Raw genomic sequence first — 21,463 nt, 5'->3', positions numbered from 1 at the left:
TAAATTGATGATTAATTACATATATACAAATGAATTCTGAAACTTTAATAAAGATTTATCTTTGGTAGCACCAGTTTACATCTGATTATTTAAAAAAAAATTGAAACCACAACTCTTTTTGTGTAGCGTTGTTTCCTAGAATTTGTGTGTGTTCCCCAAGGCAAAAAAGAAAATTTTTTTTAAGGAATAAAGTATCTATTTTGAGGGACATGATAGAGACAGTTGAGAGATGATTTATAGGATTACTTAAAAATTAAAAGAGAATTAGGAATTTATTTTTATGTGTTCTGATCAGAGTAATAACTAAGGTTTGTAGTAAATCAGTATTTTCTCCTTGGGTAATTGATTACTTAGTCTTTAAAAAATATTAAATTATGAAATAGATGAATATTCTCTTGTACCTTGAAAAATGTATTATCATGAAAATATGTTATTCTAAGTTCCTTAAACTTTGTAATGACATCCACTTGCTTTTTTACCTGGCCTAGGCTTGAATAGCAGATATATGTTCACAAAAGTTGGGATAAGAATATAAACCTTTCACCAGCTACCTACTTTGAAACTTGAACGTCAGATAACAATCATGTGTAACTTGTGTGCATACATGTGCATGCCAGGAGGATTTAGTTTGCATTCCAGTTGTTAATCATGGACAGATGTTAAATTCCAAATGAAAGTACTGGAAGAGCTTTTTCTGATGGTCACCTTTGGAGCAACTTCAACCCTTTAGAACACTGCCTAGATGGTCCTGGGAAGCAGGAATTCTGATCCCTGGCATGTCACTAAGGCTGTAATTTTGCCACACTCATTAAGCCACGAAGTCCTTCTCATCTATACAATGGGCATGCGTGGTCATGCCTGCTTCATAGGATTGTCCAGAAAATCAAATAAGACTTTGTCTAGGAGGGGATTATTTGGTTCTGTAACAGACTATTGGCCTTGAACTAACATTTTTAACCTTATTTATTTACTTAATGAGGCTTTCGAATGCAATTTAAAATCAGTATTTAATGATGTTGTGGACAAACGCTTTGGCAGCAGAAATGACAGTCGGCAGCAGGGAAAGAAAGGAAAAATGTCCTTTTCCTTTTATAATTGAAAGTCATGAGAATGGAGTTGAAAAAGGTCAATACCTTTTATATAATTTATAAAGAAATCAAGGCTATATAGAATTTAGGATAGAAAGATTGCTTCCCAAAGTTTTGCTTATAACTAGTCATTTAGTCACCTGCAATACCATTTTCACTTGCAAGCAATAAGGTATTTACCATTTGATATGCTTGATAGGGTCTAAATTGCACTGATGGACAAAATACTTCTAGAACATTGACATCTCAATAAAAGACTGCAAAAAAATTGATGGTTGCCTATTACTGGTTGGTTCCTTTCTCCCTCACAATTTATATTTCCAAAATGAATAAACTATTGTATTTGAGATTCAAGAACAATATTTGTACCTTTTATCTCACCATATTTATCAACAGTTTTCCAAAGTTCTTTCTAAAAGAGTTGGTAGTTGGTTTATGTAATGCTTTCCCAGTGAGAAACTGAGTACCTTCATACATGATTTGTAAAAATACAATGCGTTGATTGTTCTGAATGCATTGCCATTTAATTTTTAATATCTACATGGTTTTATATTTTAAATAATGAAGAAAATACATGTTGTCTAGGAAATTCTTGCATGTTTTTCAGAAGCTATTTGAAATACCATAATAGAATTACAAAATATTATATATTGGTGACAAATACTTTTTTGGGGGGGCAGGGGTGACATATAAGCAATTGCTTAATTTTGTGTACCAGGGGGCAAAGAGGCTTAATGTAGCACAAAAACTGGAATATTTTTTTCTTGCTTTGGTTTTCAGTGTAATTGAAATAATTTCTTATGATGGCTAGTTTTTTTTTTAACTGCTTAGTATTTAAGTCCAAAACACAAAATGATGATTAAGCACTAGTAAGAAAGTTTATTTTGATACTTTTAAAATCATAAACTTGTTTTATCAATATTTTTAATTAAAAGATCATTTTATTGGGACTCTTAAAGTCTCCTAACAATCCATACATCACTTGTATCAAGTACATTTGTACATATGTTGCTGTTATTATGCCTTTTCAATATTCGGTACCCAAAGTTCTAGATTAATATGTAAAGATCATTGTTATTTAATGCATTAAACTTTGATTAGAAATAACTATATGCTTTAGGAACATTTTAAATTTGAATTTTCCAAAGGATTGTAAAGCTTTATACATTAATTAAAAGCAGCACTTGTTAATTAATCATATTTTGATTGTGGCCAGTTGATTTATTTATTGATTGATCATTTTTGTTTAAAATTACATCAAAATTATTTATCAATTGTTCATTTTTGTTTAAAATTACATCATTTTTATTTAAAATTACATCGAAGAGGAAGATAAAAAAAAACTAAAGACTGTGGCTACCTTACATAGCCTGTTGAATGTCTTCAGTGTTATTTTTTTTGCTAAGCCCCAAAAATGAAATAGCAATCAACCTGTCTCTATAATTAGGTATTGCTAAAACAGAAAATACAGGCCTATTACTGTTTCTCTTCAGTATAGAATAACAACTTCACATATATTAGTACTTGAAAAAATATTACACAAGGACTACACTTTTACCTTTATTTGTGAACATTTTGTAATGCATACCATAATCCATATAAGCTGAAAAAATGATTTTTTACTTTAAAATTTAAGAAGTAATTTAAATTTTCTGATGGTAACTATGGAGTATAGTTTGATCCTAGGATTTTTAAACCCTGTATTTTTGCCATCTGTATCAATTAAAAGTCTTGAAAAAATATTGTCCTTACTCAACACAGTTCTTTTGACAAAACAGGAGGAGGTAAGTTTCTTATGTTGGACAAACTAAACTCATAAAGAAAACCAATTATGTGAAAATGCCATTTAAATACATTTTAGGGATAACTTTATTTGAGAAATTATTCTTTAATTAGTTTTTAAAAATAATTAAATCATTTTATTGGGGGCTTATACAACTCCTCATAATCTACACATACATCCATGGTGTCAATCTCTTTTATACTTTTGTTTCCCTCGTTATTCTCAAAACATTTGCCTTCTACGGGAGCCCTTGGTATCAGCTTCTTATTTTTCCCCTCCCTCCTCACCTCCCCTCCCTCACAAAGCCTTGATAATTTATGAATAATTATTATTTTGTCACATCTTACACTGTCTGATGTCTCCCTTCACCCACTTCTCTGCTTTCCATCCCCCAGGGAGGAGGTTATATGTAGATACCTGTAATCTTTTCCCCCTTTCTCCTTCACCTTCCCTCCACCCTCCCGGTATCCCCACTCTTACCACTGGTCCTGAGGGGTTCATCTGTCCTGGATTCCCTGGGTTTCCAGTTCCTATCTGTACCAGTGTGCATCCTTTGGTCTACCCGGATTTGTTAAGTAATAGTTGATAATGAAAGGGTTAATATGTTTTGTAATATTTTGCTATCGGACCCAGATTATCATGAGAACTCTGAAAATCTATGGCATTTTAATGACCTGCATTGAACCTTGGTTTTATGATTTGAAGAACAATGAGAACATGACTCTCAGTGTCTGTATTCGTTTTTTTTAAAAAACATTTTATTGGGGGCTCATACAACTCTTATCACAATCCATACATATACATACATCAATTGTATAAAGCACATCTGTACATTCTTTGCCCTAATCATTTTCAAAGCATTTGCTCTCCACTTAAGCCCTTTGCATCAAGTCCTCTTTTCTCCCCCTCCCTCCCTGCTCCCCCCTCCTTCATGAGCCCTTGATAATTTATAGATTATTATTTTTTCATATCTTGCCCTATCCGGCATCTCCCTCCCCCCCCCTTCTCTGTTGTCCATCCCCCAGGGAGGAAGTCATATGTAGATCCTTGTAATCGGTTCCCCCTTTCAAAACCACTCACCCTCTACTCTCCCATATCGCCCCCTCACACCCCTGGTTCTGAAGGTATCATCCACCCTGGATTCCCTGTGCCTCTGCTCTATCCAGACTTGCAAGGTAGAATTCGGAACATGGTAGTTGGGGGGGAGGAAGCATCCAGGATCTAGGGGAAAGCTGTATTTTTCATCTGTGCTACATCGCACCCTGACTGACTCATCTCCTCCCCTAGACCCTCTGTGAGGGGATTTCCAGTGGCCGACAAATGGGCTTTGGGTCTCTACTCTGCACTTCCCCCTTCGTTCACTATGGTAAGATTTCTTTTTTTGGATGATGCCTTATACCTGATCCCTTTGGCACTTCGTGATCGCACAGGCTGGTGTGCTTCTTCCATGTGGGCTTTGTTGCTTCTGAGCTAGATGGCCGCTTGTTCACCTTCAAGCCTTTAAGAACCCAGACACTATCTCCTTTGATAGCTGGGCACCATCAGTTTTCTTCGCCACATTTGCTTATGAACCCGTTTGTCCTCGGCGATCATATCATGGAGGTGTACACCTAATGATATGATTTTTTGTTCTTTGATGCCTGATAACTGATCCCTTCGGGACCACGTGATCACACAGGCTGGTGTGTTCTTCCATGTGGGCTTTGTTGCTTCTGAGCTAGATAGCTGCTTGTTTATCTTCAAGCCTTTAAGACCATCAGCTTTCTTCACCACATTTACTTGTTCACCCGCTTTGGCTTCAGTAGTTGTGTCGGGAGGGTGAGCATCATAGAGTTCCAATCTAATAGAAGGAAGTATTCATGCATTGAGGGAGTGCTTGAGTAGAGGCCCAAGGTCCTTCCATCACCTTAATAATAAACCTATAAATATAGACACATAGATCTATTTCCTCATATATATATTTGCATACGTGCATGTCTTTGTCTAGACCTCTATAAATGCCCTTTGCCTCCTAGTTCTTTCCTCTATTTCCCTTGACTTTCCTCCTGTCCCACTATCATGCTTCATTCCCACCTGGGTTGCAGCTATACTTCTTCTTTACCTTACCTTACCCTTGATCATTCTCTACCAGGCCTGCCACTCCTCCCTCACCACCAATTTGGATCCCATGTTGTTTCCTTGTCCCTGGGTTTGTTAATACCACTTCTTTACCCCCCATCTCCCCTATCCCAAGTCCCCCCGGAACGCTCAGTCCTGTTGCTTTTCCTCCAGTTAGTTCATCCAGCCTGTCTTATTTAGACTTGTGGAGATAATAACATGCACAAAAACAAGACAGAGGCAAACAAAGCAACAGTATACAACCAGACAACAAAACAGCAACAACAAACCACTGACAAACAACAAAACAAAACACATCAAGAAAGAAAAGTTTGTAGTTAGTTCAAGGATTGTTTGTTGGCCTTTAGGAGTGTTTTCCAGTCCTGTCTGTTGGGGCACCACGCCCTGGCCCCAAAGTCCACTTTCAGGATTCCCTGGGGACCTTGCCACTCCATTCCCTTGCTGTTCCGCTGCACTCCCCCAGTGCTTTGCCTCGGTGTGGTGGGATCAGGTTAGGTGCAATTTGCAGACTGTGTCTCCGGTGCTGTCACCTGTAGCGCCATTGGTCACTTAGGGGCATCATGTCTCATAGTGGGGCCAGCCATGTTGTCCTCTCGGTGGACTGGCTGCTCTAATCCGGACATCATCCTCACGGCCTGCTGGGCCAGGCTGTGCTCCACTCTCTCCTCCTGCCCCTTCATTTGCTCCCGTGTGCTCTGATGAGATATGTCCCTCTCCTGGAGCTGCAGAATCAAAGAACATAGACTACTAGTGTCTCCCATAATTTATATTCTGGGGTTGGGGGGGTCTCTATGCAAAATATTTGTTGTACTTCGGATAATTGCAGTGTGGTTTATACAGTTACAAGTAGGTTTACTGTATACAGATGGAGATAATATACCAGTGCTGACGATTTAATGAAACTTAGTGATAACTTCAGACTTGTATAAGTTGGGAACCATTGTTTACAGTAGTGGAAATTTGTGGAGCATATTAAAAATGCAGAATCCCAACCAGATGTACAAGACTATGGATGGCAGTGAAAACCCCAAATCCCATTTGCAGGTTCCACACATGGTCTAAACCTCTGGTGGGCCCTTGCTGACTGTAGTTGAGTGATTTGAATAACCTTGCTATCAGACTGAGAGTGAAGTTAATTATGGCAGATGTACTTGGGATAAAATGTAACGCCTTTTCACTGTATTTCTCTTTTGACCCATTTTAAAGTTGAGCAGCTGTTAGTATTGGGTTTTTTTTGATGGAGGATTTTCTATGTTTTATTTAGTCATTATTGTTTGTATCTTCTCTCTGTATGCTCAGTATAGGTAATTGTTATATACAGGCACATCTGTAGACTCAAGATCTTTAGAGATCAGTGGAGACTGACTAAATTGATAATTGCCTAGAGGCATGGCAGGGGAGCTAACAATAATTAGTAATAGAAGAAAATATTCTAAAATAGATGTAGCAGTGATTGCCCAAATCTTGATATCATTGAACAATTAAGTTGCATAATGTGTGAAATGTATGCCAATAAAACTATTTTTAAAATGCAGAATTTCAGGTCTCGATGCCAGATAATTTGATTCACCAGGTGTAGAGCCCAGTAGCCATATTTTATATAGGTGTCTTGGCACTTATGATGTAGGTGCTCAGGGAAAGAACTGTGGGCCAAATTCAGACCTAAACCAGAACCAGCTACTGGTGATTCCAACTAATAGTTCTCAAGTATGTGTGCGTGTGGTCTCGAGGGTTTTCAGTGCTTTGCTTATTTTGTAAGTACTTCACTAGCCTCTTCTGCGATCCCTCTGGGTGGATTTGAGCTACCAACTTTCCAGTTAGCAGCTATGTGTTGACTGTTCATACCACTCAAGGACTTGAATTCAGACAGAAATATCTACATACTCTTTTTCTTAATTGAAAAGACTCAGGGTTTTTGCATATTCACAGAATGTGCCTATTACTCTGAATAGATGAGAAGAGACAGTCTTTTGCTTTCTCCCTCACTCTGCTTGTCACTATTTGAACCCTGGATGCTGGGAGCTGGGTTATGGATTAGGGTAGGTCAGCGCTCTGGTCTGAGGAAGAGCCTTGGTTTCACAGTTACTACTCTTTTTTTTTTTAAATCATTTTATTAGGGACTCATACAACTCATCACAATTCATACATACACCAATTGTATAAAGCACATCTGTACATTCTTTGCCCTAATCACTTTCAAGGCATTTGCTCTCCACTTAAGCCCTTTGCATCAAATCCTCTTTTTTCCCCCTCCCTCCCCGCTCCCCCCTCCCCCCTCCCTCATGAGCCCTTGATAATTTATAGATTATTATTTTGTCATATCTTGCCCTGTCCGGCGTTTCCCTTCACCCCCCTTTCTGTTGTCCGTCCCCCAGGGAGGAGGTCACATGTAGATCCTTGTAATCGGTTCCCTCTTTCCAACCCACTCACCCTCTACCCTCCCATTTTCGCCCCTCACACCCCTGGTTCTGAAGGTATCATCCACCCTGAATTCCCTGTGGCTCCAGTTCCTATCTGCACCAGTGTACAACCTCTGCTCTATCCAGACTTGCAAGGTAGAATTCGGATCACGGTAGTGGGGCGGGTGGGGGGGGGGGTGAGGAAGCATTTAGGAACTGGAGGAAAGCTGTATTCTTCATAGGTGCTACATTGCACCCTGACTGACTCATCTCCTCCCCTAGACCCCTCTGTGACAAATGGGCTTTGGGTCTCCACTCTGCACTTCCCCCTTTGTTCACTGTGGTAAGATTTTTTTTTTTCTGGTGATGCCTTATATCTGATCCCTTCGACACCTCATGATCGCACAGGCTGGTGTGCTTCTTCCATGTGGGCTTTGTTGCTTCTGAGCTAGATGGCCACTGTTCACCTTCAAGCCTTTAAGACCCCAGACACTATCTCCTTTGATAGCCGGGCACACTCAGCTTTCTTCGCAACATTTGCTTATGCACCCGTTTGTCTTCGGTGATCGTATCATGGAGGTGTGGACACAATGATAATGATTTTTTGTTCTGTGATGCCTGATAACTGATCCCTTCGGGACCATGTGATCACAACTACTACTCTTAAGTGCTTTCAGAGCCCAATAGAACAGGTGACCCTAGGTGTATTCTCGCTGAGAGTGACTCTCTGACCTCTTAGTAAGTTTGGACTGTAGCTAACCAATTATACTTTTAGGCGACGTCTTAGTAGATATTTTCCAGTCTTTAATTTCACACTTAAAATTCACTGCTACTGATTTGATTCTGACTCAAAGCAACCCTAAAGGACAGAGTAGAACTGCCCCTGTGGGTTTTGGAGACTGTCACTCTTTACAGGAGTAGAAAGTTTCAACTTTCTCCTTTGGAGCACCTGGTGGTTTCAAACTGCTGACCTCGCAGGTCGCATCCCAACACATAACCTTTGCATTACTAGTCATGAGTAGCTGTTGAAAAAGAAAGCACTAAAATTTGTTTTCAAAAAATGCATAATGATAATTTGTTACTGATACTGATTTCCTAAATTAAATATTATTTAAATTAAATACTACCTATATAACTTCCATTGTTCTCTATTGTCGTATTTTAAAAACAGTACTTAAGTTTTGGAAGTTGTATGGTTGATTCAGTGACTCAACATAAGTGCCTCAGCAATATAGTATTTAACATTTGAATAAAATAAGTAGAATTTTAAATAACTCAAAAGTTTTAAGTAGATAACATTGTCTGAGCCATAAAAACAATTAATATATGCCTACATATTAAATGTGTGTATATAAAATGTATGTAGTGTATGTCTTTAGTCATAGTTAAGTACAGCCATGAGTCTCATATTGTTTGTTGGCACGGGGTTGTGAAATCTGGACCACTTGACTAGAATATAGCAGATGTAACCAGATGCACAGAATACAAATTGCAACATGTAACCCGTGTATGTGGGCGTATGAGTAGGCATTTTGTAATAGGCACTTTCCCCACTAGGTAAGGATCTAACTAGTGGCTCTGATTCGTTAGGACCTGGGAAGGTCCTCTCTGGTCACAGTGAAATTTTTCGTAAAAGCCGCTTCACATGAACCTCGTTTTTTTGTGATGGCCGATTTAAGAGAACAGTGTGTGGCTGTGAAATTTTGTTTCTTGCTTGGGAAAAATGCCACAGTAACTGTCGTGATGTTGATTTGAACACAGCTTACCAGGACAGTGTTATGGGAAAAACTCAAGTGTATAAGTGGCTTTCTCATTTCAAAAAGGTGAAATGTTGATTGATGACAACTTGTTGAGGACATCTGTTAACTTTCCAAATGGATGAAAATGTTGACAAAATTTGTGCACTTGTAGCTTTATACAGTTGATGTATATATATGTATGGACTGTGATAAGAGTTGTATGAGCCCCTAATAAATTGTTTAAAAAAATTTGTGCACCTGTGCTCGAAGATCGACACCAGGACTCTTGAAGAGATGGGGAAGTTATCGGGCCTGTCTTGAAGCTCACTTTGGCAAATTTTAGTGGAAGATTTGGGGATGAGATGGCTTGCTGCGAAATTTGTGCTTAGGGTTTTGACTGGGAAAAGAGCTTCGAGTAGAAACATGCTGTGCTTTGAAAGAACAGCTCTGAAGCAACCCAGGCTCCCCCCCCCAACCCCCCAAAGTCATTACTGGTGAGGTGACATGTTATTCTTACAACCCTGAAAGCAATCATTGAAGCCAGCTGAAGACACCATCGTCACCTCGCCCCCTCCCCCAAAGGCTTGTCAAGTGAAATCAAAGATCAAGATGATGTTCATTTCTTTCTTTTTTTTTTGATTGGAGGGGGATAGTGCATTTGGAGTTTGTTCCACTAGGTCAGACTGTTAATCAAGCTTTCTATTTAGAGGTTCTTCAAAGATTGGGTAGCAGTGTGTGACAAAAAGGGCCCTGATCTGTGGTAGACGGGACTGGTTTTGGCACCATGACAATGCATCTGTTCAGGCTGCTATGTACCAGTTTTTGGCAAAAAACAGCGTGCCACTCTTGCCCCACTCACCTGAATCGCCTCACTTGCTCCGTGCAACTTCCTTTTGTTTCAGCAAAGTAACATGAAAGTACAGTGATTGGACCACATAGAAGATGTGAAGAAACAAACAAGGGAGATGCTTTTAGTCATCTAAACAGAGGAATTTGAAAAATGTTTCTAAGAATGGAATTGCAGATTTGACAAATGTATTAAGTGTGCTTTGAAGGTGAATAGGTTATTTTGTAAAAAAATTTTTTCTAAACATGTAGTTTTTTTTGGGGGGGGGCGCAGGGAGTCAAGTTTATTTTGAGGTATCCCTTCGCATCTCCTATCTTTTGCAAATCAAAAGTGATTTTACTTCAGGCATATACAGGTGATGGTTGCTAGCGGCCCTCTAGTCTGTTCCCACGCTGAGCGAGTCCATGTACACCAGAAACACTGCCCTGTCTTGTGCCATCCTCACAGGTGGTACGTTTGAGCCCACTGTTGCAGGCACAGTGTTAATCTTTATCATTGAGGATCTGTACATATGTACAGAGTGGTACATTGCATATGTAAACTATAATATATGTGTCGTGGTAGTCAATAAACAACTATGTTACTGGCTTATATATGTGCTGTACTGTACTTTCTATTTTCATGTGCAATCTTTCTGTTAATAAAAATAAATTAATAGCAAAGTACAAATAAATAGCAAGTTTACTGTTTAACAATGTGCGCTTTCAACTCTTAGGCACAGGTAGTAGGCACAGGCATCTTATGTCTTGAAGGTTGTAGCATTATCTGTGATTAATTTTCTTTTGCAAAAATGTTAACATGAAGTGCATCATGGTTCCCCAGAGAGCTCAGTGCTAGTGAAAAGAGCAGCAAAGGATTGCTACTGATTGGAAGTGAAACACAAGGCTATTAAAGAAAGGTGGGAGATCAGTGAAGGCTCTATTGCTTGTGATTTAGGCATGTTTTCACATAGTGTCCTCTTTTAGAGTGTATTGTGGATATTTGTCATGCATTGTCGGCCCATAAGGCCTTGCCTTCTCAAGAGTGTGGTTCCTGGACTAGCTGCATCAATATCACTTTGGGAGATTGCTAAAAAGCAAAACCAGAAGACCGATGGTACTCTTGTCAGAGTCTGCATTTCTCAGAGTTCCCAGGTGATTGGCATCCTATTAAAGTTTGAGAACCACTGTCTTAGGAGGTGCTGCTTCAACTGTGGACTTTTCCTTGAAGTGAGATTAGGAGTCATTTTTAATAGAATTGGAATTGTCTGTGGACTTCCCTCTTCACCCTTGCTTCAACGTAGCAATTCTTAAGTGCAGTTGAAACCAGCATAGTTTATTGGTAGAAACCATAAATGTAAGTTACTCTAAATATGGAGCATGCCCACTTGCTGTAAATGTCCCATGCTCAATCGCTAACCTAAAGTGTGAAGTTTTGAGCCCATGTGGCAGTACTGTGGAAGAAAAGGTCTGGAGATCCGTTTCCGTTAAAATTCTAGCCCGGACAGTTCAGTGGAGCAGTTTGACTCTAACACACAGAGGTAACATGAGTTGGACGCAGTTCTCTGACGAGAACAACAACAAATACTAATTGGCATCCCTGAATGCTGATGGTTCACGTGCTCCAGTGGTAATCAAAAGGTTGGCGGTGCCAGTCCCCTGGCGATCTACGTCTGATTTTCAGGAGCACAGTTCTTCTCTTGACACACACGGAGTTGCTGTATAATACGACTCAAGATCAACAGCTGGGAAAGATGACCATTCCTAGGGAACTGAGATACATCAACGGTGCTTTCAGTGCACCAAGCCTGTTCCTGCCTTAGACCTTTGCCTTGGCTCTTCTTCTGTAGTGTTCTCCAATCATCACTCACTCACATTCTTCACACCTGCTTTCAGGCTTCGCCTCTTAAATACGGGAACCGCTCTTGTTTATTAGTGCAAGCAGGGCTTTTTTTAATCTTCCTACCTTGCATTACATTTGCTGTATCGCTGTGTCTATTTCTTGTAGCACATAAGCTCCATGCGAGGAGGGGGCGTTGTTGTTTTGTCAGGTGTTACATCCAAGTGCCCAAAACAGTACCTACAACAACCTAAGTGCTCAAATATTTGAGTAAATCCACACTGTCATTAATGTTTTCAATCTAGTAGAGAAATGTTTGTCTTGTGTGCGCTAACGGTGGGATAATAATTACAAATTAACAGAAAAATGAACAAATTTAAGAGTTAGTGAATTATTTTCACTGCTACTATTAAATAGGATTTGGCTACCTGATAGATTATTGATCATTTTGTAACATTTCACATTATTTCTGTATACATTTTTGTGGCAATAATCCGGCAAATACAATTGGCAGCTAGCTGGTTTTGAGTTCCATACTGGTATGCTACTGCTACCAGTTGAAGGCAAACAGTTAGGTCAAAGGACCAGACTGAGTACTTACTGAGTTAATTTCAGTTATTCAGCACTGAAGTTACATTGTTCAATTTACTTGGGTAGCAACAAATATGCTCAGGGCTGCCCCCACAACATTATATTTTGTGTTTAATTTTTGCTTTTACTTATACTGTCACATTAAAAAACTTAAGACCATTTTGTTTTTATTTTACTTTTTGTTTCATCTTATTTTTGCAGACAGGCTCGAGGCAAGTGCATCCTCAGATAAGAATGTAGACCCACTTTCGGCTCCACATAACCACCCTCCAGAAGATCCTTTGGGCTCTGTTCCTTTCATTTCTCACTCAGGCAAGTCACATATCTCACGTCACCGCCACCATTGAGCTAACACAAAAGCAAGAGTAGCAACAGTGACAAAAACCGCATTAATATTAAGCCAAACTAAGAACGAGGTGCTTACAGAAAGTTGTAGTAACGTTTAGCCAACGTAGTTTCCCTAATGTTGCTCTTTCCATTGGATTATTATTCGATTGTGCCATTGCCAGCGTAGAAAAGGCTAATTTTAAAAGAAATAAAAGTGTTTCCTTTCATCTTTATTGATTTTTTTAAACATGTCCCTATGACTCACTTTTAGATATTTAAAATACATTTTCAAATGAATCCTTCATTTCCTTAGTGTGGACATACTTCTTGTAGCTTCATTTTAAAAATGTCTTTAAAAATCATAAGCAGTTGTATATTTTGTTATATTATGTTTGACATATTTTTACATCCTTATGATTTAAATTCCAATTCTGTTTTCAAATATTGGTAATATATGCTAATTAAATTTTTTTTTCATTCCCAGTTAACACTGTTGAAGATTATAGGATGAAGTAGGATCCCACTTTGGCCTTAGATGAATTTTTGTGTTGCATTGTTACAGTGGTAGAAATCTTGATAAAGGAAAATATCTTGGAAGAAACTACATTTTGTTAGAAGGTAGAAGCTTTCTTTAGTGTATTCCTAGAACTGTCAGTCATGTTCTGTACCTTTTCTCACAGGCAAGTTATGTATGTAGCATCATCGCTTCCAGTAAAAAAAACGCACATGAGAACACTAATACAAGACATACTTAAAAACTAAGATTGAGGTATATTTCTGATGGAGCCATAGAGAAAATCTTACAGCTTTTCAATTATGATGGTTCTCACTCTCCATGTTTAATCTTTTTTATTTATTGAGGATGATTAACTTCCTTTGTCCATTTCTGTTTATTTCCTTCAAGTCGTCTTTTATTCCAATGGTACAGCTCCCTTAACGGAGAAGATAACTTTCTGTGTGTCTATTTAATCTGGATCAGTGCTACCAGTAAATCCACACCCAGTAAATACCCTCAGGCAGAAAGGCGTTACAGCCCGTAAAAGCACTATGCTAAAACTTGTCAACATAGTCTTCCATAAACTTTCAAGAACAGCTCTCTGATGTGCAGTCTTGAGAGATGGACGGGTGGCAGAAAGCCACTTCTGCCCTTGCTCCTTTTCCTACTCTGAAGGTATTGCAGGGGTGCACTTCTCTATGCTACTCCTTCTGGGTTCTTTACGAGGGTCTGCAAGAACCCTGGGAAATTAATAATAGGGTCAAAAACTAGGGTAAGCCTCAGTGAATTGGACTTTCTCTGCTTTCCCTTATTTTGGGGTTGGTTTAGAGATATTTTTGGTCACATGCTGCCAGGATTGTAACTAACTCCTGTTACCTTTTTTAACTTCACTGTGAGCATTCAGCTTCTCTCTGAGGTTCTCGGGACCCAAGGTGGTACAAATGGTGTATGTGCTCAGTCCCTAACTGAGAGGTTGGCCTGGTGGCCTGCTTTTGCAAATCAGCCACTAGAGACACAGTGGGGCAGAGCTCTCCTCTAAACACAGGGGGCCGTTGTGCATTGGAATGGATGTAGCAGTGAAGCAAACAAAAGCTGTTTGTTTTATTAGCTCTTAAGCTGAATGAGAGTTGGAGATATGACTTGTTGGGCTTTGAATCCCAGCCAGCAACCAACCCAGTAATTACTTAATATTTGTTGAATATGTATGATGATCCCTATAACAGGTCCTATAAAGATAACGTGATATACTTAAATATAGGTCTTTTTTCAATAATTTTAAGGGTGACCAAGTGGGCCTTTCAGTCTGGAGGCTTTTTTAAAAAAATGTATCATTTGGTAGTTTTATTTTTTGCATTTTCTGTTTCTTCTTAAATATTATTAGGATGCCACACCTACTAGTCTGACCTTCTAACTTTTCTTCCCTGTGTCTCACCTCTTTCTTAGTTTTGCTCCTTGTAAATTTCCTTAATTTTTATATTACAAGCATTATTTTCAATTTCCAAGAGGTTCCCTCCCCTCTTTGTAGATATTATCTTATATTTGTTTGATATTTCATTCTCTAAAGATACTTTTGCGATTTTGGGGGGATATTATCTTAGACACACACACACACACACACACACCACACCACACCACACCACACCACACCACACCACCACACCACCCCACTCCCCCAACATCTTTTTCTTTTCTTTGTTTTTCACTTTAGGAGTTGCCCATAAGTTTATGGTGACATTTTGTTTCCCAGAATAGGTAATACTTTAACCTGAGACTTGAAGGATCTAAAGATGTTTGCTTGGTAGGCGTTGCAGGCAGTGGTCCCCAGCATGAAGAATCCTCTGTACTGAACAGAAAGCATAGTGAGGAAGTGGAAGGGAATTGGTCTTGGCCAGTATGGTATATAGGTCTGGGAGCATGAAGAGGCTTTTGCATGCCCTACTAAGATGCGTGCTCTTTATGTGAGTGCAACGGGACCTAATACTTAGTGATTTTAAACCAAAAAATTGGATTATATTTATAATTTTGAAAGGTTTGTTAAGAGAAATAGAAAACAAAAGCAGTAAAGCACCATAGCACGAATGCTGCTACTGTTATCTAATGTGTAGAAAGGGTAAAATCCTGAGCAAAAGTAAAAGCAGTGGAAATGGAGGAGACTTGGAGATTGTGCACATTTGGAAAGGGAATTATCCAGATATTTTGGATTTTGGCATGAATGAGTGAAAGTAAAATAGTAAATGCGAGAGAAGAACTAGGACTCTGTCCTATCCCTTTCTAGAGAAAATGATTTGTGGTTGCTTAGATCAATTCCAGGCAGACTGAGTTGTGATGCGCCTGAGAAGAAAAATACTAGAAATATCCAGTAGTCATTTAGGATACCAGGATAAGCCAAAAAGTACTGCCACAAACTGTGGAAACTTTGAGTAAACAAATGTCGAAAATGCTAAGCTCTTGTTTTTGACACGCCCTTCAGGCAGGCCTTCGTACTTCTGACAGCCGCTCTTCCATTTCTCTAGCCCTTCCTGGAACACGTCCGCTGACATCGTGTCAGAACAGTTTGAAGGGCAAGATCAGGACAGTGAAGTGGATGGAATAGGGCTTCCCCATTAAACTCTTACCAAGCAGCCCTTGAAAGCAGGTGCATTTTCACAATGGAAAACAATTCATGGACACAACTTTCTAGCCCCACCCCGCTCACCCACTGATGAAGTTTCAATTTTCCTATCAGATTTTAATTATTGATTTTTTTAGCAAACAGTTCTAGAGAAAAATTGTGTGAAAAGTAAGAGTTCCCCATAGCCCACTTTGCCCCACGGGCACTGTTTCTGCTATTAACATTTTACATCACTGTGGTAATTTGTTAGTTGATAAACTGATATTGGTATATTATTATTAACTGACTTCTATACTTTATATTAGGGCTGGGCTCTCCGTACTATATAGTCATATGGTTTTGACAAATACATGTCATGAGCCTACCACTGTAGTATTGTGCCGAATAGTTTCACTGCCTTAAAAATGTTATGTAAATCTTATGTATATCACCTATTATTTCATTTTTGGAATGATTTTATGTTACTTATTCATTTTTGTAAAAGTGTTGGTCTTTATGAGTTGGAAAGTCAAAACAAAAATTAGAAGGACAGATGGAGAAAATACAGATAAAGAAGGTAGTGATTAGGAGACTATTGCCACCAACTCTACTCTTAAAATGATGGCTTGAGTTAGCTTATGGAAGCAGGATCTATAGAGCTGAGTAACCCCATAGAAGGAGGGTACTGGGGAATCCTCGGGGACAGAGAGAAACCTCAGATAATTACCCTGTTTAGGTCTGACTGAAAGGTATATTCTTCCTGAAAAGGGAAATACGAGGGCTAGTCTAGGGGAGTGTGCGCTGTTTGAGATAGATTGAGTCTGAGTTGTCTGTCGGGGCATTGGGATCTAGTTAGCAGGCTTTTAGACACAGGGGCTGACATTTGAGAGAGAAATAATGACAGCTAGAGTAAGTGATGATCTTCTGTCCTTAATCTTGGGTTCCATATACTACCATTATCTTTAGAGTTAAAAAATACAAACTTTTAACCTGATATATTTTTATTTTTTTGTCTCACTAGTAGTTGTTTATCCCTAATCTCCAGTCAACAGGCGTATTACTCTCTGGTTTGGCCACACAGATTTGTTTTCTGATGTTTCTGCTGGGCTTAGTTTACAGTAACACTTTGAGATGTGTATACAGATTAATTGGAAAATATATTATTTTCTTAGACTGTCTAAAATGAATCAAATCTAGTGTTTCCTCTTATTTCTCAACATCCTTTAATTGCAAAATTCTATTATATAGTTAGCCATTTTTATAAAACCAAGTAGTCATATCAAGAATCTGTTCAATGTTGTATGAAAATATGTCTATCTCTTGAGTTAGTATTTTTCATGATCCTGAAATTATATTTGACTTTTACATTAGGTAGCTAACTTATTGTCAGTAAATCAGAAAGGCCATTGTCTTTGGAGTTTAGAGCTTTGGGATCCCATCTTGTTCTGTTGAAGCATATTAACCATGTGCTATTGAGTGTTACCGAACTCCCTGGAGAATTTCTTTCTCTTACATTGGGGATAATACTAGCTGCTGGATGAAGTTATTGGAAGGATTAAATGAGAGATTGTTACACACTCGTAACAACTTTATATAGGCCAAGTATAGCTGCCCCATAGCATTTCCAAGGCTGTTACCTTTACAGAAGTGACTGCCACATCTTTCTCCTTCAAACTACCACGTAGGTTTGAACCACTGGTTTTTTGGTTAGCAGCTGAGCGCTTAATTGTTGAGCTATAGAGCACTCATGGAGAGCACATGCATCCCCAATCCTTGTTTGCTGCCCTTGCTGCTGTTTTGTGTTAGCGTTATTAATTGTATTTAACTTCCAAAATCTTAATGAGGTTTGGCAGCTGTTGTCCAGACTAAAGTAATATAAAGTTTTAATAAGAATTAGCTAATACCTTCTGAACTTCAGAATGAAATCTGTAATGAAGCATAAAGCTCTATAATAGTACCATTCCTACTTTTATTAAAAGCATTAACAAGGTTCATTCGTCACAGTATTAGGTGCTTAGGTCAGTTTCAACTCAGCAACCCTGTGTACAGCGGTTTGGAACACTGCTTGGTCCTACACTATCCTTATAATATTTGTTTAAGCCCACTGCTTCAGCTGTTGTGCAGACCATCTCATTGGGGGCCTTCCTCGTTTATTGCCACCCTTCTTCTTCTCCACGCATGATGCCCTTTTCCAAGGTCTGCACTCTCCCTGATAACATGTCCAAAGTGTGTGAGATGAAGTCTTGCAGGTTTCACTTAATAAGGAGTGTTTTAAGTCTTCCAAGGCAGGAGTGTCTATTCTTCTGGCAGTCCATAATACTTTCAATATTCCTTATTTGCAACATAATTCAAATGCATCTATTCTTTAGTGTTCCTTATTCATTGACCAACTTTGGCATGCATATGAGGCGATTGAAAAGACCTTGGCTTGGCTCAGGCGTACTTTTGTCCTCAAAGTGACATCATCGTTCTTCAACATTTTTTTTAATGTCTTTAGAAATATGTGTATTTTTTTCTTTTTTAAAACCAGTTTTATTAGCACTCCATCAACATGTCATACAATTCAATAGTTCAGTCATATCAGGAAGAGTTGTACAATTATGACAATAATTCTAGAACATTTTCTTCTTCCTTGTACTCACTGTTATTCATTTAATTATTATTTTTCTAATTGTAGAAAAAATACACACAACAAAACATTCTCCAAGTCCACAGCTTCTACATGTATAATGCAGTATCATTGATTAATTTTTCATGTTGTACACCATTATTGATAATATTTTCCAAATTGTTCCACCACCATTAACATAACATACCCCCTAAACAACAATTCTTTCTTCTTCACCCATGGTAACCATTGGTCAAGTTTGGTTTCTTTTTCTTTTTAATAGTTTTCTTGATATAGTATTCATGTCAGACACTTCCATGGTTAAATCACTTTTATTTATTTATAACATTTTATTAGGGGCTCATACAACTCTTATCACAATCCATACATATACATACATCAATTGTATAAAGCACATCTGTACATTCTTTGCTCTAATCATTTTCAAAGCATTTGCTCTCCACTTAAGCCCTTTGCATCAAGTCCTCTTTTTCCCCCACCCTACCTGCTCCCTCCTCCCTCATGAGCCCTTGATAATTTATAAATTATTATTTTTTCATATCTTGCCCTATCCAGCGTCTCCCTTCACCCCCTTTTCTGTTGTCTGTCTCCCAGGGAGGCGGTCACATGTAGATCCTTGTAATCGGTTCCCCCTTTCCAACCCACTCACCCTCTACCCTCCCAGTATCGTCCCTCACACCCTGGTTCTGAAGGTATCATCCATCCTGGATGCCCTGTGCCTCCAGCTCCTATCTGCACCAGTGTATAACCTCTGCTCTATCCAGACTTGCAAGGTAGTATTTGGATCACGATAGTGGGGGGCGGGGGTGAGGAAGCATTTAGGAACTGGAGGAAAGCTATTCTTCATCGGTGCTACGTCTCACTGCCTCATCTCCTCCCCTAGACCCCTCTGTGAGGGGATCTCCAGTGGCCGACAAATGGGCTTTGGGTCTCCACTCTGCACTTCCCCTTTCATTTACAATGGTAAGACTTTTTTTTTTTTTGATGATGCCTTATCCCTGATCCCTTTGGCACCTCATGATCACACAGGCTGGTGTGCTTCTTCCATGTGAGCTTTGTTGCTTCTGAACTCGTTCTTCAACATTTTAAAAAGTTTTGTGCAGCAGATTTGCCCAATATAATATCTACACACAAATAATACTAAGAATATGGTATCCAGTCCATGTCCTCATGATGAAAATCAGGCCCCATCTTCATCTCCCCAAGACATTGTTACATAATTAGCTCATATACCAAAATAAACTGATTCTTAGAATTAAAGCACAGACTGTATTAACGAACATGCACAAGTTCCGAAACATAAAATTTTAATGAAATCTTTGAAGATATTTGAAGTATTTGAAGAATTTGATTGACATTTATGCCACATTAATTAGGCCACTGAAGTAGTAGATATTTTATTTTTTTCATTTTTATTTAAGTATGGTAAACTTTCCTTACTCTTTCAACCCCAGACTTACTTTGTGGGTCTTATTATTTAAGTTAACGAATCTAAATGTGAGGACAATCACTATACTATATAAAGCAATTATTTGTTGGAACATAACATTTTTACACAGGAAAATTGTCAGTCCAAATGATGGGTTATTTTACAAGCCCTGTTCTCTGTGCCATAGTCCAGCATCTAATTATTTAAGATAAATAATTTTATATGTTCATTTATGTATGTATGTGTACATTTAATCTTAATATGTAAGATACTAATTATAAACGGATGTGATCAATGATAGTTCTAATTGATTTAATCCACCTGTATATATAAATGAAATAGACTCTGAGGGGATTGATGACTTGCTAGATGGCTGCTTGTTTACCTTCAAGCCTTTTAAGACCCCAGACGCTATATCGTCAATGGCCAGGCACCATCAGCTTTCTTCACTGCATTTGCTTATGCAGCCATTTGTCTTCAGCGATTGTATCAGTGAGGTGAGCACACAATGATATGATTTTTTGTCCTTTGATGCCTGATAACTGATCCCTTTGGCACCTCGTGATCACACAGGCTGGTGTGCTTCTTCCATGTGGGCTTTGTTGCTTCTGAGCTAGATGGCTGCTAGCTTACCTTCAGGTCTTTAAGACCCCAGATGCTATATCTTTTGATATCCAGGCTCCATCAGCTGTCTTCACCACATTTGCTTATGCACTCGCTTTGTCTTCAGCAATCATGTCAGGAAGGTGAGCATCATGGAATGCCAGTTTAATAGAACCAAGTATTCTTGCATTGAGGGAGTACTTGAGTGGAGGCCCAATGTCCATCTGCTACCTTAATGCTAAAGCTATAAGTATATGCACATAGATCAATTTATCCATCCTCATATATATATATTATATATGTACATGCCTGTATTTAGACCTCTATAAATACCCTCTTTCCTCTATTTGCTTTTACTTTCCTTTTGTCCCACTATCATGCTCAGCCTTCATTTGGGTTACAGTAATTCCTCTCGGTTACATTACCCGTGATCACGCCCTATCAGGCCTCCTACACCCTCCTCACCACCGATTTGGATCATTTGTTTTTCCCTTGTCCCTGGCTTTGTTAACACCACTTAAGGATTATGCAGTTATCACTACAATGAACTTTGGAACATTTTCTTTCTTCTTGCACACAATGGTGTTGACTCCCCATTTTCCCCATCCTTTCCTTTCTGTGTTCCCAGAAAATTGTGATTTCAATTATTGTCTTCATAAATCCACCCATCCTGGCTCCTCTGTATAGAAAACTATGTCACTCCAATCATGTTCTATTTCATTGTTCATTGAATTTGGTACCAAAAAGAAGTCAGAAGGGACAAGATCAGAGTGCATAGGTGGATTGGGTAGGGAGGGCTTCCAAATGGCATTCTCACAGGACGGTCCATGCTAATCTCGAAGAATGAGCAGGTGCATTTTTGTGATCGGGAAAAAACAATTCTTTGGCATAACTTTCCTGCTGTTTTTCTCACCAATGCAGTTTTCAATATTGTGGGTTTTTCATTGAAAGTTTATGAAGATGAACCCTTTGTAATCCCACAAAAGTCACATGGTCTTCTGAATTG

At 38.7% G+C, this 21,463-nt stretch overlaps 1 protein-coding gene across 3 annotated transcripts in view; it reads left to right on the top strand.

The window, feature by feature from the left end:
• BMP2K (BMP2 inducible kinase) overlaps positions 1–21,463 on the top strand; it is a 126,548-nt gene that overhangs the window by 93,236 nt on the left and 11,849 nt on the right. For 2 of the 3 annotated variants that reach the window (XM_075544148.1, XM_075544151.1), the window contains exon 15: positions 12,585–12,695. The exons of the other annotated variant lie outside the window; for it this stretch is intronic. In XM_075544148.1, coding sequence (XP_075400263.1) covers positions 12,585–12,695 — 111 coding nt within the window. The remainder of the gene's footprint in view (positions 1–12,584; positions 12,696–21,463) is intronic. 3 annotated transcript variants of the gene reach the window in all.

This window comes from Tenrec ecaudatus, chromosome 3, assembly GCF_050624435.1.
Source record: "Tenrec ecaudatus isolate mTenEca1 chromosome 3, mTenEca1.hap1, whole genome shotgun sequence".
In the NCBI taxonomy this organism is placed as follows: Eukaryota; Metazoa; Chordata; class Mammalia; order Afrosoricida; family Tenrecidae; genus Tenrec; species Tenrec ecaudatus.
Note: the sequence above shows the minus strand (reverse complement) of the source record. Positions and strands in the feature narration are given on the sequence as shown.